At 45.6% G+C, this 23,760-nt stretch overlaps 1 protein-coding gene across 2 annotated transcripts in view; it reads left to right on the forward strand.

Annotated features, from left to right (window-relative positions):
- Positions 1-22,376, forward strand: part of ATP10A (ATPase phospholipid transporting 10A (putative)) — a 40,420-nt gene extending 18,044 nt beyond the window's left edge. For both annotated transcript variants that reach the window (XM_081858963.1, XM_081858962.1), the window contains exons 7-15: positions 981-1,165; positions 2,247-2,571; positions 5,759-5,835; positions 8,950-9,075; positions 12,588-12,788; positions 14,122-14,202; positions 15,560-15,664; positions 19,277-19,464; positions 20,841-22,376. In XM_081858963.1, the coding sequence (XP_081715089.1) occupies positions 981-1,165; positions 2,247-2,571; positions 5,759-5,835; positions 8,950-9,075; positions 12,588-12,788; positions 14,122-14,202; positions 15,560-15,664; positions 19,277-19,464; positions 20,841-21,534 (1,982 nt within the window). In that variant the 3' untranslated portion in view covers positions 21,535-22,376. The remainder of the gene's footprint in view (positions 1-980; positions 1,166-2,246; positions 2,572-5,758; positions 5,836-8,949; positions 9,076-12,587; positions 12,789-14,121; positions 14,203-15,559; positions 15,665-19,276; positions 19,465-20,840) is intronic.
- The last annotated feature ends 1,384 nt before the right edge of the window (positions 22,377-23,760 follow it).

Genomic DNA, 23,760 nt, shown 5'->3' on the forward strand with positions numbered 1-23,760 from the left:
GCGCTTTTGATTTTCCTAGTCCCACATAACACAGTCATACCTCGGGTTGCGAACATGATCCGTGCGGGAGGCACGTTCGCAACCCGCAGCGTTCGCAACCCACAGTGCCACGTCTGCACACATGCCTGATGCGATTCAGCACTTATGTGCAAAGCACAATTTAGCGCTTCTGCACGAGCGCCGAAATCCGGAAGTAACCCATTCCAGTACTTACGGGTTCGGCGCAGTCCATTACCCGAAAACACGCAACACACGGCGTTCGCAACCCAAGGTATGACTGTAAAGGGGGAATTCAAGTGGAGCCCTCACAGTCACGGAACAGCTTTTGAGCCAGTCAGTGCCTCTGTTAACTCCGTTGACCACCTTTCGCCTTGTTCTGTAGGATCCATCAACATGCTTTTTAAGGGTCAATGAGAGCTTCAGGGGGAGAGAGGAACTGCCAAAATCCCCTCCTCTTTCTTTTTCTTTTAATTATACTTTGTTAAGTTTCAACATTTTTGACATATGCAATCAAAACACAATTTTGTCTTTTATTTTTGTCAACTTCCCACCCCTTTTTCCATGGAGTTGTTGTTTCTCCCCTTCTGCCCTGTCTTCTATCTATTAAATCATAACCACAATATTATATAATTACTTCTGTTGTTCATAGCTCAAATCCTACCTCGCAAGTTCATCATACTATAATATTTCTTCACGTGGTCCAAAAAAGGCATCCATTCTTCCATAAAAAACTCATCATTAGATTCTCTTAATTTTTCCAGTTCTGCATAGTCCTTTATCTTACTTATCTAGTCTTCTTTGGTGAGGACTCATCCCTTCCTCTTTCCTTACCGGAAGAATCCAATGCAGCGGCAGTTCCTACGGTGGTGTAGGGGTGGCACCGCCACTCTCCCAGCCCCTGAACGCACACGGTTAAGTGTGTGTGGTTATCTATTTAAAGTCCTGGTTTTAAATTTGCTTCCGTTTGCTTTGTGTCATAGGTGCGACGGGCATTGAGGACCGTTTACAGGACGGAGTTCCAGAAACCATTGCAAACCTGCGTAAAGCCGGGCTGCAGATCTGGGTTCTAACTGGAGACAAACAGGAAACAGCCGTTAATATTGCTTATGCCTGCAAGCTGTTGGACCATGACGAAGAAATCATCACCTTGAATGCCGATTCGCCGGTATGGTGACATTGCCGTGCAGTGCTGGGTCTTGTAAATCTAGCAGGCTCTCAGCCTTTCATAGCATGTCTGTCCATGCTGAAGGCTTACTAAACATGTATACCTAGACATTCCTGTGTAATATGTGAGCTACCAAGACAAGCACAGCCTTCCAGCCATGCGTGGATGCCACCCTGCCCTGGGAAAGCTTGATAAACCTCATTTTTTGCTGCAGTGATTGTCCTCCATCTGGTAAAGGTAAAGGGACCCCTGGTCATTAGGTCCAGTCGTGGCCAACTCTGGGGTTGCGGCGCTCATCTCGCTTTATTGGCCAAGGGAGCCAGCGTACATCTTCCGGGACATGTGGCCAGCATGACTAAGCCGCTTCTGGCGAACCAGAGCAGCGCACAGAAACGCCGTTTACCTTCCCGCCTGAGCGGTACCTATTTATCTACTTGCACTTTGACGTGCTTTCGAACTGCTAGGTTGGCAGGAGCAGGGACCGAGCAACGGGAGCTCACCCCCGTCGCAGGGATTCGAACCACCGACCTTCTGATCGGCAAGTCCTAGGCTCTGTGGTGTATACCACAGCAGCACCCGCGTCCCCCCTCCATCTGTTAGGCCACATTAAATGTGTGATCGGCTGTGTTCAGCTTGCAAGTTTTGCAAGCCTGGCCTGGAGGTAAAATGTCCCAAAGGGATGTGCTTGATTATGAATCACAGAATTATAGAGTTGAAAGGGACCCTGACGGTCATCTAGTCTAACCCACCCTTCATTGCAGGAATCTCCGCTAAAGCACCCAGGACCTCTGCTTAAAAATCCTCCCAGCGAAGATGACCATTGCATATGGAAGCTCTTCTGCAAAGTTCTAATGCTGTTTTCTTTTTTAATCTTCCAATCTCTCCCCTCCCCTCCTTCTGAGTGGCTGTCCTTATTCTGGTGGTTTTCATTTATATGTTGCTTTGGGTAACACTGATTTAAAGAAATTAGGAATTTCTCAAGTAAAGCAAATCGAGATCATGGAGCAAAACCCAGAGCTTGCCTCTTTTTTCTTCTCACTGTAACTCCACACACTCAACTTATTGTTGTCTTTTATTCTAGGAAATGTGTGCCACATTGCTGGAGCAACACTTGAAGCGCATCGAGTCTAAATGTTCGAACGAAGCGGCTGAAAAACCTACCGGGAACTCGCAAGTGAGGTTCACCCCTCTCTATGTGCAGCCATCAGCCTTGGTGCATCCCAACTTGGGCTTGGTGGTTGACGGGAGGACCTTGGCTTATGCCCTCGAGAAAGGCCTGCAGGACAAATTCCTTTCGCTAGCCAGGAGGTGCCGCTCTGTGTTGTGTTGCCGCTCTACCCCAATTCAGAAGGGGATGGTTGTGAAACTGGTCAGAGACAAACTCAAAACAATGACTTTGGCAATAGGCAAGTACCTTGGCTTTCAGACTGATTAGCAGACACATTTTCTTTCTTTCAGCCAGAGCTATCCCTCTTTCATTTAAAGTGGAGGTGGGGAACATTTTCTAGCGCGAAATGTTTCCTTCCCTTCCTTGCATTTCTTGTGGGCAAACTTCCAGCAGCCACATGGCTTTGGTGGAAGCAAAAACCAGTGGAGAAATGAATGTAATTTTTACAGTAGAAATCACTTCTTTGTTCAGAGCAGTGCATAAGCTGCCGCAAGCTTTTAGGTCACTTGCGAAGGACAACAAGATATGAAGGAGATGGCAGACAGATTAAAACAGAGAAGGCAGCTTTTGTGGGGAAATGATATTTGCCAATTTGGGGGTCGGAGGGAGGGTGGGTCATACAAAATTGAAATCGATTGCATGAATTTTAGACCTTCCTGAGCCATTTTAGTCTCAGGCACCCTCCCCACTTGAGATGCTAGTGCATTTTCCTTTGCTAAGTTCAGAACATGGCAAGAAGCTAGCCTTGTTGTATTGGGGAATCCTGCTGCCCACACTGCTTGGCGGGACACTGGGCGCCTGACCCAAAGTCCTGCCCTTACCATCTCACTGCTTCCTGATCAGGGAAGGATGAAGGAGGAGGGTGGGTGCTTAGCTCCTATCTTGCAGAAGGCAGAGCAGGATGGGGGCCACGTAGGCCTAACAACCCTTCCCCTCCCTCCTTTGCCAAGAGGAATTGGAGTCTTTAACTCCCACCCCTTAGTGTGGGGTCCCAAACTGTGTTTCATTAGACATTTTTGAAAGTGCTTATTCAATATTCCCTCTCCCTCTCCCAGTCCTCATTTCACACCAGGGTGCTGTTGGCATGTCTCTGTAATTCATCAGGGAGAAACCACAAAAAAGTAAGATTTCCTTGGGAACATTTGGTGCTCTCTCATCAGTCTCAGCTGCCTTTCAGCCTCTGGAACTGAGGAAAACTCTTTTGTTTTTCCACTACTTCACCACCATGTATTACTCGCCGAGTGCGTTAGATCGCTATTCTTGGCACGATCCTGCAGGTTCTGGAAGAAGGCATTTCCCCTCCAGTCTTGTGGGAACGGTTATTCCTTTTGAAGGGTGAAAACTGCGAGGTATTTCTTGTGCATAGATGAGGCATCCCCAGAGCATTTTCTGCCTGAGGCAAAGGACAAGATGGCGCCCTCCTTCCCATTCCACATACAAAAGCCAACCAGACTGGCAGATAAACCTTATTTCGAAGCTGGCGACTGGGCAGTGCTGTCCACCACACTTAAGAACAGCGGCCTAGATTGGGGGAGAGGCGGTGCAGGATATAGGGCACTCACCCATCTTCCCAACTCCTAGACTCTGCCCCCCCCCCCAAGCATCTGCTGCCTGAGGCTCACTCTGCCTAATGGCAGGGCTGGGCCTGAGTGGGTTTGTTTTACAGAACAGGGCAGTGTTTCCAGCTTCGTATATCCGACTGGCATCTGTTTGCAGCACTGTGACTGAAGTGGGGAGGGTGCCAAGGCTTTCTTTCCGACCAGCTATGCCTCCAATCCCCATAGCATATGTTCAAGGGCCAGGGTTCTCTGGAAACACCCACTAGCATAAATTGCACTTTGGCTTCCTGAGCAGAGATCTGAAAATTACACAGACTAATGCAGTGAGAAACCTGGGTTGTGAGAGAAAGAGCACTATCCTCGCAAATCTAATTGCTTTTGCTTTAGAGAAGAAACAGACAATGGAGATTGTTTTTGCATGCATTTCCCTTCAGCGCTTCTGCCCCCGAAAAAATACCCTTTTAGGTGTATGATTATTGCAGGCAGATAGAGGAGCAAAGGTCTGAAGCATGTTTTGCATTATTTTTGAGAAAGATAATGCTATAAGGTCAGCAGCAGTGCTTCAGAACAATGAGAAAAAGGACAAGTCCATCTGCTTTGACAGTCTTATTAAAAGATAAAGCTCGATAGAGCCTGTGGTTGCCTATTATTTCTGGCTTTCTTCTGTCTCTACAATTAGAATCGTCTTTGCTGACCGGCGATTAATTAACATATGTATTTATTGCTAGCATTCCCCACCCCCACCCACACACACACCCCAGCTAAAAAGTCTCCCACAGCTATTTGGGAGTAAAAGTGAGTAGCCTGAGAGCAACAGCAGGCAGTAAAAGAAGGCAGCCCCTTTTCTTGGGCTTACAATCTAAAAGACATGACATGAAAGGAAAGGGGAATCTGTAAGGAAGAGGAAAACAAGCAAACCCACTTGGAGGGGAAACAGTTCAAGGAGAAGAGAAGCCAAAGGAATCAGTTTCTCAACAGGGCCTATGGAGCGACCCTGCTTTCCATCTCTCCCTTTACACCAAAGATTTGAATAAACTCACCAATGACTGAGAGATGGTGCATTTTGGGTGACACCAATTTCCCCCCATTTAACCATAGGGTGGAACTGAATATATTGTTCTAGATATAATAATAAACTATACCCCCCCCACCAAAAAAACCACTGCTCTTCAGCAGGTTGATCCTATTTGTTTCTATGAAGATGCATCAGATTATCAGAGCCAAACATTGCGCTCTCACAGAACTAACTCAAGGGGACTAGAAACTTGTTCTCTCTTTAAAATAAAATATCAGCATTCTAGGTGCAGTTCTGCATCCGTTACTGTATGGTGCACATCAATTTGCAGAACATGCGCCTTCCTGATACTACTTCCCATGTGTACTTCCAATTAGACAGATACTTTACAGGTACGGGTGGCCAAGTGAAAAAAGGACAGGGTCCCTACACATTTTAACAGGTGTGCAAAAGAGGGGATTTCACCATGTGCAGTTTTTCATGCACCACTATTAAAACGTAGTTGTTCAGTTAAGCCGTACTGTTGTTTCCAAGAACTGGGTTCCTTTTCTCATTTGTCTGGCATATTTGCTAAGGAGAACAGGTGTGCTGCTCTGCTTTATACTACTTCATTTGATGGTTATGCATGTAATTAGTGAAGTCCAGTCTGCACAAGCAATTTAGATTGGGCTTTGCAATTAATTCCACAGCAACGTAGCCATTTCACTGTTAAATATGGCCCTGTTCCTTTTTCCTTTTCCCTTGATTTTCCATTGCTTCTTTTGCCACTGGTCATGTCTGCTTCAATTAAAAACAAATGACATCTCTTTCTCCCTCCCTCCCTCCTCCCCCCCAACCCCAATTGTTACCAGGTGACGGAGCAAACGACGTCAGTATGATCCAAGTAGCTGATGTTGGTGTGGGGATCTCGGGGCCAGAAGGCATGCAGGTACCGTATGCAGACCGAGAAGCCACCCCGGGAAAGAGTTGGGTCCATATGTTTTCCATATGTCCACTTGCATCTCGTTCCCCCGTTGTGCTGCAGCAAGACGCTTTGCGACAGCCGCTGCAGATTTCCGAGGTCTCGTGAGCTGCCTGCCCCAAGGTGGGCCAGCTGGGCTTTGCAAAAGTTACTTTAGCAGAGCTTACGTTTGCGCAGCTTCACCTTTCGGCTAAGTTTCCTTTATAAAACTGTAAAACATCTAAAATACTTTAAAAATAGTTCTCTTAATTTTTTCCCTCAATTGCCATGTACAGTGGTACCTCTGGATACGAACGGGATCCGTTCCGGAGCCCTGTTCGCATCCAGAGCAGAACGCAACCCGCGTCTGCGCGGGTCGCTATTCGCCCCTTCTGCGCATGCGCGTGATGTCATTTTGAGCGTCTGCGCATGTGCGAGCAGCGAAACCCGGAAGTAATGCATTCCATTACTTCCGGGTCACCGTGGAGTGTAACCTGAAAACGCTCAACCTGAAGCGACTTTAACCTGAGGTATGACTGTACCTTGAATGTTCTGTTTTTCCTTAATTACTGCCTTTTGCTCTTGATGTCTGTTCCTGTCTCCTAGAGTCATCATTCAGTACAGTTGTCTTAACTTTGTATAACTAAGAGCACAACCAGATGGTGGTACTTTTGGGGATTGGTAGCACTGCTTTATGACGCCAGAGCCCTCAAGTAGAGAGGCGCTTCAGACTCTTGCAGGTGCCGCTCCCCCCGCAAAAGCAAACAGGGGCCACACAATGTAAGAAGCTGTCTGACAGACAGAACGAGAATCTTTTCCCATGGTTGTATTTATACCATGGAAAGGGCTTGCCCTGTTTCGTTTCTGCCTGCCACGCAACTGTTAAAGGCAGAAGAGACCTGCTCTCCCCCATTGCTAACCCTAAGCCATGCAAAGAATTCAGTGAGTAAATAGCAGCAGCAAAAATTAGGAAATGATGTGTTAATATGCAGTGGTACCTCGGGTTAAGTACTTAATTCGTTCCGGAGGTCCGTTCTTAACCTGAAACTGTTCTTAACCTGAAGCACCACTTCAGCTAATGGGGCCTCCTGCTGCTACCGCGCCGCCAGAGCACGATTTCTGTTCTCATCCTGAAGCAAAGTTATTAGCCTGAGGTACTGTTTCTGAGTTAGCGTAGTCTGTAAGCTGAAGCGTATGTAACCTGAAGCGTATGCAACCCGAGGTACCACTGTATTCTGAAATGAGAAATATTGAAAATGGACAGCTGTGACCATATAACATTCACTGGCAAGATGAAGTGAGGAGATGCTGGAAAGAAACACACACCTCAAGCCTTGATAAGCAACAACAAAAATTCTATGAGCATGTGCAGTTTTCTGCCTTAAAAACATACTTTATCCACCATTGGGTTTTTTGCTCATTCTCTGCTCTGCCTTTGGCCAGCCAGTAACTCCCAGCCTAATCTACCTCACTTGGCTGTTGTGAAGTTCTAAAAGGGATATTAAAATGGCTGCAAAAAAAGAACTTGGTCTTTATATCATAGGCATCAGGTTTTATTTCCTTTAACCACAGAGATGCAATTTTGTTCTGTAAAGGGCTATGTTTTCTCATCCATGAACCTAAAACTAAGAGCTTGTTTATACCTTTTCTTGGAGGCTTACCTGACAAGAGAGGCCTCGGATGCCATAAATGCAGAGAAATCTTGAGAAAAGAGCAGCTTTTTCCATCATCTCACTAAATATTTATTTTATCACCAAGTATCGTCTTGGCTTCCATAAGTGTTGGTTTTATGAATGGGGATTATTAAATAGTGGTTTGTGCCACATGCTGTTGTTCCTATGAAATGTGGAAGGAAACTGAGTCTGTCAGGGCGTTCAAATAACTTTCTCCTCTCCTCTCTCTCTCCCTGATCAGAAATAGACCTAAAGGGGTTGGGGTGGAGAGGGAAATGCAGTCAGGCAATTTTGTGGAAATACTAAAGTAAACACGTTTGCATTTTCATTCCATTATGTAGAAAGATTGAAGAACAGAGAAATGGGAAAACTAACGGACAGTCTTCTAATATTTATAAACAGCCAGTTAAATGCATTGTTCATGGCCAGCCATTCTTGGCCACCCCTTCGACTTGTCAGGCAGATTCCTGGCGTGTTGCTTGGGGTGGCTGGCTGGCTGATGCCTGTAGGTGCCGAGGGTCAGAGAAGGACCATTGCTCCAATGTGAATGCCAGCTTTGGGAAACTGATCAGTCATCTTCCCCATCTCCCCCTCCAGTAGGGGTGGGGGGCGATCAGTCTGTGAGTGGAATATGACTGAGAGAGGGGGGGAAATGGAAGGGATGGAGGATCTGGAAGCATCTTAGAGAGCAGTTAACTCCCCCTGGGGATCTGGTGTGGGGCAGTGAACATAAGAACTTAGCAGCTGTCTGCTGAGTCTAGCCAGTGGCCCCTCTAGTCCAACATCTGTTCTCCCACTAGCAAGCCAGGTGCCTATGGTTAGCCCAAAAGCAGGAGCTGAGCAGAACAGTGCCCTCCCCTTTTGTGATTCCCAGCAACTGACATTCAGAAGCACGCTGTCCTGACGGTGGAGGCGGAACATGGACATTGTGCCTAGTATTCATTGGTGGCCTTGTCCTCCATGAATTTAACTAAACCTCCTATTGGTGGACATCACTGCCACTTGTGAGGGGCGGATTCCATGGTGTAACTAGGTGCTCTGGGGTTCTACTGCAGTTACGTTTACATAAGCACATGTATCCTTACTTCCTGCGAGCCCAGAAATCCCAATGAAATGGGAAGCGCTGCAGAATATATCAAGCAATGAATGTTCCAGAGACATCCACCGTAGCAGTTCTTAGTGGAGTCAGTTGCATAAGAATAAGTCTTTGAGTGATAAGATATTGAAAGATTGACAAATCAGCCTTGGAGCACTTTAGTAAGCTGATCAGAGGGCATTTCCTCCCTTTTGTGAATACCTGTGTTCCCAGCGTTATTTCAGGGGCATCTGTGGATTTCGGCTTGTTTCCACCTAAAATTGTTTTTTTTAAAAAAAAAATGGTTCAAGTAACATCTGCAGAAGGATAATGTCAACTCTTCTTGCCTTGAAGGCTGTGATGGCAAGTGACTTCGCAATCCCAAAGTTCCGGCACTTGGAAAAACTCTTGCTTGTGCATGGCCATTGGTGTTACTCACGGCTCGCCAACATGGTGCTGTATTTCTTCTACAAAAATGCAGTAAGTGTGTGTTAGCTTTGTAGCCTGAACCTGTTTCCGGATTGTACTTAGGAGTGCCTTTTCACTTACGCAATGTGCTGAGAAGATGGTGACGCTTTTGATTTTTGCTTTGACCTGTTAATCGTGACTCGTGCTTGCAGAACCTTGCATGCACAACATGCAGAAACTTTTTTTGGAGGCAGAATATGAATGGGGAGGGTGCAAAGCACAACATCCTGTCAAAATAGGGGGGGGGACAGAAGGGTGCTCCAGAATCTATGTTGACTTCACATACTGGGGATGGGGAACCTATGGCCCTCCAGATATTGTTGCACTCCATCGGCCACAGCCACAATGGCTGTTGGTCAGGAATGATGGGGATTGTAGTCCAGCTAATCTTGGAGGACCACAGGTTCCTCCATTCTATCCTAGAGCTTCCTAGGAACAATTCACTTTGCTGGTTCTGAACTATAGTCACCGAAATGGCTTGGATCCAAGTATATGAGAGATGTGTTCAGTCGCACTCCATATAAGAAGCCCAAATGCTTGTGTTAAGCCAAACTTTGCAAACACGCAGGCTCCCGGAAAGGAGATTTTGTCCTATGGTTTGCAGCTTGCGGGATGCCTTGAGAGAGGTGAAACATGAGCCAAGGTTTGGACTGGACCCAGACCATGGTTTAGCAAAGCAGCCACAGTATCCTCCATAGGAGCCTGCACATTTCTTTGTTTTGTACTAAGCCATGGTTTGCCATATTGTTAACATGAGAAGGAGGTGCTGTGTTGCTTGTGATGGTGAAGCCTTGAGGAGAACAATCTGTGCATCAGGCAGTCATACAGAGGAACGGTGACACAGCATGTCTATCAAAAAAGAGGAAGGAGAAGGAGAGATGGAGGAGGAGATAAAGAACAGGGTTTGGGGATTAGGATCTTGTGATGGGAAATTTGAAGCAGTCGGATTGCGAATTAGTCGTGTGACAGGTGGAGAGAAAAAGTGACAGACAGCATGGGAGGCAACGTATTCTCTCGACGCCTCTTGGTGGGCAAGGGGATGTTGTGTACATCCTGTAGTTATTTATCATCTGCAGGCCTTTCAGGGTAGTAGGTGTTCTCCCTTTCAGAAGCCCAACTCGGTAGCATTCTGTGGAGCAGATGCCATAGTTCCACATTATCCCTTTATTTTAGGAGTTTTCATCTGGCAACACTTGTTAAAATGCAGATGGCTGGCATTTACAGGAATAGCAGACCCTGCTGTGTGACAGGAATCGCGTGCCGAAGAATCAGTCTGTGTAAATTTGATAACAAGAATAAGACTTGCTACTTAGGGATAAGTTACGGAGCAGGGTTGGCAGGCTCGAGGCTTGCCTAAATCTCCTCCTCAAGGTCCACCAGCCAGAATCATTCGCAGCGTTGCAAGTTAGGGCAATATTCAATAAGCCATCAGACTATAATAGTAAACAGTAAAAATTAAATATTAGCAAATAATAATTAATCCATTTACAGTTGTCAATTACAATATGATGAAATTTCTGGCCTCTGAGGTTGACCTTTCAAAGAACTGCTCTTAACATAATTCCTGGAATACTGGGGTCACCAAAAGCACTGAGCCTCCAGCAGATTAGGCTGACAGAATGATTTTGCAGGCTCTGTCTCAGCCTGTTCATCACCTGTATGAAGTCCTTCAGCCCAGAGAGCAGGTGCCTCTGAAATTTGCACACATTTGGATTTGAGGAAGAGAGGGGGAAAACAATCATGCATTTCAGTTTTGCATTTATTGTATGAGTTCCTGATACGGTTTGCTCAGAGGCTGCCTATAAATTAAACATAAAGCTTTCAGAATCGTCTTGTCCTGAAGATCCCTCAGAGAGCAATTCAAGTTTCAATAGTTCTTCTTCTTGTTGTTTTTAATGAGAATTCCTAAGGCAGAAAGGCTGAAACAAGTTTGCGTTGGAGTAGCATCTTTGAAGCCAACAGAACTACTCCAGAGAAAATTGTTAAGACGACTGCACTAGTGGTATCTGACCAGAGCAGCCTTTATATTTCTTGCTTGTGTAGCCCGCATTGTAAAAATGGAAACACGGCAGATGCACTCACAGAAATGCACATTTGAGATGCCCTGTAATTATAAATTATTTGTAATAAGCACCTCGGAATAATACAGGAGCAGAAGCACTTGTAGCATCAGCAATTTTCTGTAGAAATTGTGCAGCTGGTTTCCTGCACAGGACTGGGGTCGGGTGGGAGTTGCACTGGTCAGAGGGAACCCCCCCCCCTTAGTGTGCCAAGCATCCAAACATTGGGCATCCAGACTCCATCTAGTCAAGACCTCCAGGTATAGAACGGTATATAAATTCAGTAAATAAAACAACAATAAATAATCCATAGAATTTCACCATCAGCATGTTGGTGTTTATGCATGTGATAAGCCATATGATATTCAGTATGTTGACCCCCAAGCTTGCTGAAGGGGCAGGGATGGCTGGCATGGTCCTGATCCCCCTTTAAATGTGTGCAACAGAATGGGGGCTTGGGTTCTGAGTTTGCAACCGTTAGGAGCAGTTGTGTTTAGCTGCTCACTCTGAAATCACAAGCCGCCAACCTCGTGAAAGATCAAAAGCCTGTTGTGGGGACCCGAAGAATAGAAATGCACAGCAACAATTCAAGTGTTATAGAGCAGGAGTTGGGGGGCCTGTGGCCCTCTGGGTGTCATTGGACTCCATCTCCCATCAGCCCCAGCTAGTATGGCCAATGGGCAGGAAAAACTGGAGTTGTGGTCCTGCAAAACTGGAGGGCACCAGGTTTCTCACCCCTGATGTAGAAGGATTTGGGTTCAGATAAGACTTTATCTGGTTCCCAGTTTTCCTGCCCTGTTGATTCGGTGGGGTGAGGTGGAGAGTAGACACGAGTCTCGGAGGAAGCTTCCCACATGACCATTGCTGGAGGGAGAACTGATTCCAAAAACTTTTGTGTTGTCTTTGAACTCAGTTACCCAAAGCAACCACAAGGATATCTAAAATCAGGTCAGGGTTGGGTGAGAACTGGACAGCCTTTGTGTGATTTGCATGGGACATGAGCTTTGCACAGCCCCATTGTCGGTCTCTGAACTTCTACACAACCCACACATAGGCTGGTTTGGAGAAGCTGGGATGGAAGGCAGGGTGGTTTTAAAGTGCCACTGTTTGTTTTATTTTTATTTATTTTTTGCAAATGTAGCAGAATTCTGTGTACTCTTTCCTAATCTAAATCCTTTTCCATTTTGGTTCCTGATACATCTGCCTGCAGAGTTACTACTTTACAGGGGGGGATGAGAAATTATTTTTGATACCTATGTGCATACAGTTTCTCTCCCTCCCTGAATAGGCTAAACCATTGTTTAGCTGTCTCTATTCCTTTTGTTCAAAGAAAGTCCAGGCACAGGGCACAAAGAGAGTTAATATATCCAAAAAGTTATAGAGTGATGTTATGCTTGCAAGTCCCGAAGGTTGCATATGGTTAATGTGTGTGTTTCCCCCCCCCCCTTTTTTTTTCTGTCAAAGATGTTTGTAGCTCTACTCTTCTGGTTCCAGTTCTACTGCGGGTTTTCCGGGTCTTCGATGATAGATCAGTGGTACCTGATCTTCTTCAACTTGTTATTCTCATCCCTTCCCCAACTGGTAGTTGGAGTGCTTGATAAAGACGTACCATCAGATATCTTAATTGCTGTGCCTCAGCTCTACAAAAGTGGTCAGAACATGGAGGTAAGGGGTGGGCTGGGGGACCTTGCCTTTCCTCTATGACCCTAACATCTCACAGTGGGAGATTGAAACTGGCCGGTCGACCTTCACTAAATATTTAAGTCATAATAAGCGTTGCTAAGGAAGTTTGAAAAATTGCTTGAGCTGTGTAAAGAGCACAGCCTGTCAGAGAGTTCTCTGTATAAAACACCGTGTGACATTTTCCCACGAAAAGCTGTTTGGAGAATACAGGCAAGAGTGAAATATCTTGTGGGTTCCTCTGAAGAGGAATCCTAAACAGCCAGATTATGTTGGGATCAGGACGTCGTTTGTAGATTTCAAGAGCAGGAAAGCACAACGTAAAGGCAGGTGAAGAGTCATGAACACCCCATTCCCCAGCCCCAATAACTATGAAACTTCATCTTTAAAGATAATGAGTTGGATCCAGGTTAAGTCAGCTGAACCTTGTTCCCATTGAAATCTGGTTCCCATTGAAATCCGTGGGGCTCATGGCTTGTTTTCCAGTTCACTTAGTCTGGATCCAACACTTCCTTTGGCGAGTTGATATTGTTGTCAGTAACTACAGCCTTGAACAAAAGTAGAGTCACGTTCAGGAACCTGATGGTCAGGCCAGATCAGGAGGCAAGAGGTAAAAAGTGTAGCTTCAAAGGTTGTGCATTGTGGGAATATCTGGAGGGCTATAGATGGAAGTGAATATGTTCAAGCTCACCCCATGACAGGCTGGCTTGGAAAATAAGGTGAATCACTTCCAATAAGATTAGTGGGAGGGATTACATCTGAACCAATCAGACTGTCATCAGTCACCCAGCCTTCCCTAACCCCTCCCCCCCCACTTCCCTTTCAACCCCAGCCAGGGGGCAGAAGAGACAGCATGACTCCTTGTGTGGTACAGCCACATGATTGTCATGAAGACTCAAGGCATTTTTCCTCCCAGTAGCTCTTTGAGGGGAATGTTGGGCCGGCTGGAGGCTGAGTAGGGATAAGTTGTAGGGAGGAAAAGAGGCTTTTGGAGGTGGGGGCTGATGAGCTAAGGTAAGAGGGAAGGTGGGTTTTAGGCTCGGTTGGGGGATAAGCTCAGAACATAATCTGAGGCAGAGAAGAATTGGAGATCTTGTAATGATGATCACTTTTTAACTGAAGCCCTCAGAGCTTGTATGTGGACATGATCTCAGAGACTTTCACAGGTGTCTCTAGATGGACTTGACTGGGACAGAAATCCACAACTTGAGCTGCTCTGTGCCTTTTTGCAGTTGATTTTTTTAAAAACTGAAAAACATACAAATTGTGTCTAATCGGATTCAAAGCTTTCTCTTCCCCCCATTTTTTCCCATTGCAGGAGTACCAGCCACATATGTTTTGGATGAATATGATTGATGCTCTCTACCAAAGCCTGGTTTGCTTTTTCATCCCGTACTTTGTAAGTTACCAGTTGTAGACATGCTGAAGCTCTGTGTGTGTGTTCTCTTGCCCCCTTCCTACCAGCTGCATTCACCATTGCGTGCTGGGAGAGCACATTCTGCCCACATCCCTGGCTTCATTGCATTCCCATGTGCTTAGAAGATGAACTTCTGCAGAAGGAAGTCTGCTCGACTTGTGGAGTTTAAAACTCTTGTTGCCAGCAAGAATACCCACTGAAAGGGCTTCAGCAACAGGGTTCTTTAAGTGTATGCCCAGAGACAGAATGTACGTGTGAATGTGGCAAATAACATGTTGTGAGTCATGACTTCGGTCGGGCTCTTTATGGAGCACATCTTTGGTGGCAATCTCAGGCTTGCCTCTGTGTAGCATGTGAAAATGCCTTAAGCTTTCAAATGTGTTGTCCTCTTAGTTTGCTGAATTAAGATGACATAATAACAAAGCGTTCAAGGAAGAATGGAGACCATGGATGGACTGTCTATCAAAGCATCACCCATATATGAAGTCGCCGGCAGTATTTGAAATTTAAGCAGTGGGTTACTGAAAGAACTAACGATAGTGTCAGGGACTGGGCAGAGGAGGAAGAGTGGGGGAGACCACCTCCCCATCCTGACCCTTCCAGGGAGGAGGACGAGGAAGACAGTATAGATTTACAACAGGGGTTTGAGGGAGGTCACAGCTCAGAGGCAGATGAGGAGCGAAGTTGGGAAATCATGGGAGAGCCAGAGCAACACCTGGCTGACATGTTGTCATTAGAAAGCATTCCATACCCTCCATCTCCAAGAACCTGGCAGGCCATGAAAGTAGGAGAGCAAAGAGCTCAAAGACAGAGGGCACTTAGTGGCACCCATAGAGGAGATGATGAGGATGACGAATGAGGAAGTGGGAGAGAAGGGGGGATGGAGATTCACTCAGGACAATGCCATTATCCAAGGGGCTGGGTTCTATAGCCTCTCTCTGTAAAGTTTGAAATAAAAAGGACTGTAAGAAACTTTTCCTTGTCTTGATACTTTCCTGAGCAACCAGCCAAGAGCCACTGATAGCGTCCTGAGAGAAAGTGAAGTTTAGATAATAAAAGCATAAGTGTGGTAGAACAGTTAATAATAATAATAATAATAACAACAACAACAACAACAACAACAACAACAACAACAACAACAACAACTCATCAGGAAAGGAGGGGGAAGAAGAAACTGTGTTTTTAAAAAAATATGGTATATGACGATAAACACTTGGGAATATTTTTGGAGATTTAATAAAATTGACATAGAATGAGCTTTTCAAATACATTGAGCATGTTTATTTGTTGGATGTTTTTAAACAACCAAATTTGTCTAATCCCCATTTTATGTTTTCAGACGTATTATGATTCAGATGTGGACATATTTTCCTGGGGAACTCCAGTCACCACCATTGCTCTCTTCACCATAATATTGCATTTGGCTATTGAAACCAGAACCTGGGTAAGTTGGCTACCCAAGCACAGCATAGCAGTCTGCTCTCTTTGCCTTACCTGTCACTCTTGCTACGCATCTTCCAGGGTCTCTCTTATTTTGCTGGTTTTATTAGCAGTTCCAACAGAGAGCGGCTTGAGACTGTAGTGTAGCAGTTTTATATGTTCCATTTAAATAACGCTGCATTGAATTTTCCCCTGACTAGAATGCTTTCTGTACATTTACAAGAGGAGAGCAGGTCAGCTGCCAGGTTCTTTCTTGGGGACTTTCTTCTTGACCTTGAGCAAATATTTCTGCATCTCACACAGAACAGGCCCAGTTCAAACAGCTGGCTTATCCAGCTGCCATCCTTTTGAGGCATTCAGTTTTGAAGGCAGAAAGCATCTTCAGGTAGGGCCGGGAATGACTTCTGCCAGAAACCCTGGAGAGAACCACTATCCAACAGAGGGAGGGGGGCTGACTCAATGTAATGTTTTTTATTTACTTGTTTGTTTGTTTTTGCAAGATTTACCATATTTTTTGCTCTATAGGATGTACTTTTTCCCCTCGAAAAATTAAGGGGAAATGTGTGTGCGTCCTATGGAGCGAATGCAGGCTCCTTGGCTTCAGCTATAGCAATGCGAAGCCTCCAAAGCGTAGAGGGAGCGCTCCCTCCGCGCTCTGGAGGCTACGCGTTGCTTTCGCTGAAGCCTGGAGAGCGAGAGGGGTTGGTGCGCACCGACCCCTCTCGCTCTCCAGGCTTCAGGGATAGCCGCCTGAAGCCTTTGGAGCGCAACGGGAACTCGTGCTGTGCTCCGAAGGCTTTGGGTTCCTTTTGCTGAAGCCAGGAGAGCAAACTCTCCTGGCTTCAGCAGAGAGGGACAGCTGTGCAGCACCCCTTCAGCAAAGCGGGAGGAGAAATGGAAGGGGCTCCATTTCTCCTGCTGCTTCGCTGAAGGGGCACTGAGCAGAGAGGTGAGAATTTTTTTTTCTTTTTCTCCCCCTCTAAAACAGGGTGCGTCCTATGGTCAGGTGCGTCCTATAGAGCGAAAAATAAGGTATACACTGCTTGTTTGTAAAGAAACTTCAAAGCGGTTTACAAAAAGGATAAAACATTAAATTATAAAATATAATCAGTGGAAAAACCGTTTGGAACATTAAAATAAATAATTAGAATCAACAATGAACTCAAAACTATATTAAAACACTCTGCATATCTGGGTGGACTTGCCTAAATAAGAATGTTTTTAGCAGGTGCCCTACAGGTAAAGGTAAAGGACCCCTGGAAGGTTAAGTCCAGTCAAAGGCGACTCTGGGGTTGCGGCGCTCATCTCGCTTTCAGGCCGAGGGAGCCGGTGTTTGTCCACAGAAAGCTTTCCGAGTCATGTGGCCAGCATGACTAAACCGCTTCCGACACAACAGAACACAGTGACGGAAACCAAAGCGCACAGAAACGCCGTTTACCGTCTCGCCACAGTGGTACCTATTTCTCTACTTGCAGTGGCGTGCTTTCGAACTGCTAGGTTGGCAGGAGCTGGGACAGAGCAATGGGAGCTCACTTTGTCACGGGGATTCAAACCACCAACCTTCTGATCAGCAAGCCCAAGAGGCTCGGCACCTGCCTGGTCAGAGAATCATAGCATTGGAAGGGAACCCAGGGGCCATCTAGTCTGACCCCCTGCAATGATGTCAGCAGGCAAGGAGTTCCAGAGTATGGGAGCTGCCACACTAAAAGATCCATTTCTTAGAGATGCAGAATGAGTACTAAGTGGTGCCTGTAAAAGGAATTCAAAGCAATCAAGTGGGGATACACAGGCTATGGCAATCTTTCATGTGAACCGGTCCCAACTGAACTGGCTTTATGTATATACTAATAGTAACACCTTGAATTTGGTAGCAAATAAGCAGCAAATCAGTCTGGGTCTCTGAGAAGAGGTGTTATATCCCGACCGGGTCCTGCCAGCAAGTGTGCCGCAGTCACTTCAGCTTGCAGATCAAGGGAAGCCCCACAGAGCACACTGCAGTAATTTAATCTTCCAGTAACCAATGCTTGAACTCCTGTTCAGTTGTTAAGGAGAAATAGTGATGATATCAGCATACTTCCTAATGACCGATGTCACTACTTCTTCATTTGCTTTACACAGGCCATATTGATTGTTAGAGCTCTCCTTTTACCCCTTTAAGGGTAGATCTCAAACATTTGAGTTTATTGAGCAACACCCAATCTGCTCCGGTTGTGCATATTTATGTGTGTATAAACAAAACAGAATTATCCCAAATGTGGGAAGGAATGTGCTATTTTATTATCGTCTGATTGTGGTGTGCAATGAGAGGGTAGACAGACGGAACCTCTGCTGTTCAGTGAGGAAAAATCTTTGTTGCTTGCTAGTATTTGCCTGGCCAAGCCTGAAGCAGCTGTCTAGGTTGTAGTATAAACTTGTCACCAGTATTCCTCCCCTCACACAAACACACCCTCTTGGGTCTTCTTTTATGGTTTGTTCCAATCTTATCTGTTTCTTCCTTCAGTTATTATTTTCCCTCTTCTGGGACTAACTGCCTGTTCATTTTTGAGGGATAAGAACCTTCCAAATGGAGCAGTCATGAAACTCTCTTGCTGCGAGCCGTTGGTGTCTAGGACCACAGTTTTGTGTGTTGGTGCTATTTATTCCATTTATGAATCACTTCCCATTAAAACATCCTGAAGCTATTTCAGTGCTGCTACTGCGGCAGCTACATTGCCAGGTAACACATTGCTGGGTTGGAATTAGGAATTGGGGAAACAAATTCCCATCAAGTTTTGCGGAGCTATTGTATATTGTTTACAATCTGTAGTGATACATAGTACAATCAAACCTCGGTTCCCTAACCGATTCATACGTTTCGGCTCCCGAACGCTGAAAACCCGGAAGTAAATGCTTCCGTTTTCAAACATTTTTTGGAACCTGAACGTGCGATGCGGCTTCCGCTAAGTGCAAGAAGCTCTTGCAACCAATGGAAAGCTGTGCCTCAGTTTTCAAACATTTCGGAAGCCGGACAGGCTTCCGGAACGGATTACGTTTGAGAACTGAGGCATCACTGTATCCCCAAGTTCTGTTCCCTGGAACTGTTTCATGAGGATACCATGGTCAATGGTAGCAAAAGCCCAGAGATAGATAAAAAAGCAGCTTCTCATGTTCTTAATTCCATCGCATCAAATTTATAGCTTCCCAACTCTTTTTCACCCTGTATATGAAGGAAACGAATTGCAATCCATGGCTTAGTGTTGCATTCAGAGCAGGAGTTATGGTTTGTTTCATTCCAACAAACCATAATCAGATATAATGCTAAGCCGGGGTGTGTTTCCTCTAAGTCAGGCATAGGCAAACTCGGCCCTCCAGATGTTTTGGGGCTACAACTCCCATCATCCCTGACCCCTGGTCCTGTTAGCTAGGGATGATGGGAGTTGTAGTCCCAAAACATCTGGAGGGCCGAGTTTGCCTATGCCTGCTCGAAGCTAGGAGGAGAGGACCAGACACAATTTCCCTGTGTACAGCAAACCATGGTTTATCATGACATGTGAGCACAGCCATTGTGAAAATCCTTTGCCATGTTGTTCGGCATTCCGGAATTGCACATTAATTTTGAGGATGTTTCTCTTTTTAGACTTGGCTGCATTTGTCATCTTGTGTCTTCAGCGTTGTTTTGTTCTTCATTGTTGCTCTCCTTTACAACGCGTCTTGCCCAATATGTTACCCTCCATCCAATCCCTACTGGACCATGGAAAAGCTGATGGGAGATCCTATGTTTTATCTGACTTGCTTCATAACACCTGCTGTTGCTTTGCTTCCGAGGTAAAGTATTTTCCCCCCTTCTTCTTCTGTATATTTGTTAGTGGACAGACCTCGTTTTCATTCTTTTGTGAAGATATTGCTAAGCTGCAGGCATGTGCATATGCAGAAATAATCAAAATGTGTCCTAGAGCTGTCAAGCCCAAATGAATCAATAGTTTTGTTTCGTTTTTAGCCGTTGGACATAACAAATATATGAAATGAATATCAAATAGATCACAACAAAGCAGATTTGTGAACAGATAAATAAAAACCCTACCTAAATTCACATAACAAAAGACACTATGCGTTAATATGTTTTAAGAGATGTGTGCAGATTCTTATGTACAGTGGTACCTTGGTTCTCGAACTTAATCTGTTCCAGGAGTCCATTCAACTCCTGAAACAGTTTGAAAACCAAGGCGTGGCTTCCAGTTGGCTGCAGGAGCTTCCTGCACTTAAGCAGAAGCAGCATTGGACGTTCGGCTTCCGAAAAAGGTTCACAAACCAGAACACTTACTTCCGGGTTTGTGGCGTTCAGATTCATTTGACACATAAGTCGTTCGAGAACCAAGGTACCACTGTATAATAGAAATGAACTATGGAGAGAGATTGGGTCATGCCCACTGACTCCAATACTGAGAAGGCCCTCTTCCTGGTTCCCTGTAACCTAACAATGAGGGAACCACCAGAAGGCCCTCGGCACTGGACCTTAGTGTCCGGGCTGAATGATGGGGGTGGAGACGCTCCTTCAGGTATACTGGGCTGAGGCCATTTAGGACTTTAAAGGTCAGCACCAACACTTTGAATTGTGCTTCGAAACATACTGGGAGCCAATGTAGGTCTTTCAGGACCAGTGTAATATGGTCTCGGCGGCCATTCCCAGTCTGGCTGCCGCATTCTGGATTAGATGTAGTTTCCGGGTCACCTTCAAAGGTAGCCCCACGTAGAGCGCATTGCAGTAGTCCAAGCAGGAGATAACTAGAGCATGCACCACTCTAGCAAGACAGTCCACGGGTAGGACAGCTGCCCTGGACACAGAATTGACCTGCGCCTCCATGGACAGCTGTGAGTCCAGAATGACTCCCAGGCTGCGCACCTGGTCCTTCAGGGGCACAGTTACCCCATTCAGAACCAGGAGTGCATCGAAAAGTGCCCAGCCATTTCTCCCTAGTATTATGATGACAAAGATGGGAACACCAGAAAGTAGTTGATGGAGGAAGGGTTTCACCTTCTCCATTCTCAAAGGAGAAACCTTTCCTCAAATGGCATTCTAGCTGAGCATCCCACCAGCACCGTTCAGACAAAGTGTACTTGGGACAGTGTTCTTTTGGTACATTCTCTTTTCTCAGTTCAATGACTTATGTGGTCCTTTGTGGCCCTTTTCATCTCCCTGGCAGGTTCCTGTACAGAACCCTTCAAGGGACTGTGTTTCCCACCCAGCTTCAGCTCGGCCGCCAGTTGTCCAAGATGCCCCCAGATGCTCGCAACCAGCTTTTAAACAGATGGCACACTAAGAAGGAGGCTGGTCCCCACAAATACACCTGCGCTCATTACTCTCCCGAAACCCCGCATTTCCTCGTTGGCGACTCTTTAAAAGCCTGTAGCCAAAACAGCCCCTCCAGGTTATCTCAGCAAGGGAAAGAACAAGCTAAACAACCAAAGACCGTGCCCACCACGGAGTTAAACCCCCTTGCTCCCCCTCTTGGTGCTCAGCTATATGAGGGGGACGGGTGTTTTCTGTCGGCTCGCAGTCAAGAGGAAACACCTTTGGGTTTTCACAAAGGCACTTCGGAGCTGGAGCCGAACTTAGTAGATGAGACATTCCAAAGGAACTCGACAGCAGACCAGGCGGACTTCAGCTTGTTGAACTGGATCACATCGACTTCATTGTTTAACGGCATTGAGAGAGAACTGCCTTGGTTATCGAACAGTTTACAAAATGGAAGGTGGGACAGTGCAGCTCCCGGCAGCTGCAGTTCTCAGGACCTCAAAGGCTCAGTGGAGCAGGCCTCAACCTGTTTCCAGGAAGAAGGAGGAAAGGCTTCCGGTGGCTTCTTCCATACAGAACCTCTTGAGTCCACTTGTTTATGACATAGGCGTTGTAGCGCATACAGTCGTTCCTTGGAAGCTGAACGGAATCTGTTCCGGAAGTCCGTTCAACTTCCAAAAAGTTCGGAAACCAAAGTGCGACTTCTGATTGGCTACAAGAAGCTCCTGCGGCCAATCGGAAGCCACAGAAGCCCCATCGGACGTTTGGGTTCCAAAAAATGTTCACAAACCAGAACACTCACTTCCGGGTTTGCAGAGTTCAGGAACCAAAACGTCTGAGTATCAAGGTGTTCGGGATCCAAGTTACGACTGTATTTTCTATTTGCACAAGAGTATAGTATTGCTCTGTTTCCAATGCTGGAACAGAAAGTCAAGGTACATAGTTTTATTTTGAAAGGATGTTTAAGCACAACATGTTGAAAAGAAAAGCTTTATATACAAAGAAAAGAATCCATATATGTATTTATTTTTCATCTCATTTTATACAAATGCAATGTGTTTTTTATTTTTATTTGCTTCTCTTCTGTTATGGGCTCCTGTTATGTACCAAGTGGCAGGTGTTGGATTTCTACCAACAAGTGAATGTGGTCACCATTGGTTCAGCCATGCAGGGCAGGGGAAATCCTACACTGACTTAATAAAAATTGGGCATCCCCCATTGAGTTTCTTTGGGGGAGGGAACAAGGGATGTCTGCATGGAACCAAAGAGCTAGGAAATCCATCAGAAACAAAAACCCCGTATGTACGATGTTACACTGCCAAGGACATAGCAATATTGAAAATTAACACGTGTGGCCCTCCTTCCTCCATTTTTTAAATATTTCAACCATAGCAGCTTATGTATTGTGACAAAATAAGAAATAAATGAAGATCTATGTTGCAAAGATGTTTTCCTCTCTTCTGTCAGTGAAGGTACAGTTCTTTGTTTAAAGTCTGGGCCATTTGCAGTGAGAGTTGGAAGGGACCACAAGAGTCATCTAGTCCAACCCTCTGCAATGCAGGAATCTTTTGCTGAACATGGGGCTCAAACCCACAACCCTGAGTTTCAGAGTCTCGTGCTCTACCAACTATGACCCTTGAAAGAAGATATAATATGCTAGGGGAATTGTGAGGCTTATACCAGCTCAAGGCGGCTTACAACATGAAAAAAATATATATAATATAACAAAAATAGTAATAAACAATAAAAAGTACACAACCAAACTGAACTATTTCTGCATTATATTTAAATAAAGATACCAATAAAGTTCTAAAACATACAAAAAATGTTATCATTAGCAGCAGCAGCCACCCCCAAACCACACCCAACTGTCAGCTGAATGGTGGAGGTTCAGGGTTCAATCCTGTAGGGAGTGTGTCAAAGTTGGCCCACAGGTGGGGGGGAGATAAATACCTGCCCTCCCCCAAACCTAAAAGGTTCCCCAGCCCTGACTAAGGTAAAAAGGTAAAGGATTCCTGGACGGTTAAGTCCAGTCAAAGGCAACTATGGGGTTGTGGCGCTCTTCTTGCTTGCAGGCTGAGGAAGTTGCCGCTTGTCTACAGACAGCTTTCCAGGTCATGTGGCCAGCATGACTAAACCGCTTCTGGCACAATGGAACACTGCAACAGAAACCAGAACGCACGGGAAAGCTGTTTACCTTCCAACCTCAGCGGTACCTACTAGCGTGCTTTCGAACTGCTGGTTTGGCAGGAGCTGGGACAAAGCAACGGGAGCTTTCCCCGTTGTGGGGATTCGAACCGCCGACCTTCTGATCGACAAGCTCAAGAGGTTCAGTAGTTTAGACCACAGCACCACCTGACTTAATGGGGAGTGGAAGCCCATACTGAGCAGCCTAAACATCTATCTGGGTGGATGTCCCACCCACCAACTGCCTCTCCATCTTGCTAGGACTGAGCTTTCAGTTATTGGCACTTATCCAGTCAATTACTGCTCCCTGACACCAGTTCAGCACTTCCAGTGTCTCACCTAATAGAGATGTAAATGAGAAGCAGATTTGGATGTCATCGGCATACTGATGGCACCTCCTCGCTCCAGCTCCTGAGATGACCTCACTCAAGCAGCTTGAGATCAGGTTTCAGTGATGAAAATGAATTCAGGTCCTGTCTTATCTTGGATGCATGGTTATTATTTTGTTTTTAATCTTATCTTGTTAGAGGGCTGAGAGTGGGTAAAGGCATTTTAAGGAGGGAAATGCAGTAAAATAGACCACTGAATGAAAATAAATAAGTGATTTAGCATAAAAGACTGACATATAATATTATTTGTCT

The sequence above is a fragment of the Podarcis erhardii genome (assembly GCF_964252035.2).
Source record: "Podarcis erhardii genome assembly, chromosome: 4".
Taxonomy (NCBI): domain Eukaryota; kingdom Metazoa; phylum Chordata; class Lepidosauria; order Squamata; family Lacertidae; genus Podarcis; species Podarcis erhardii.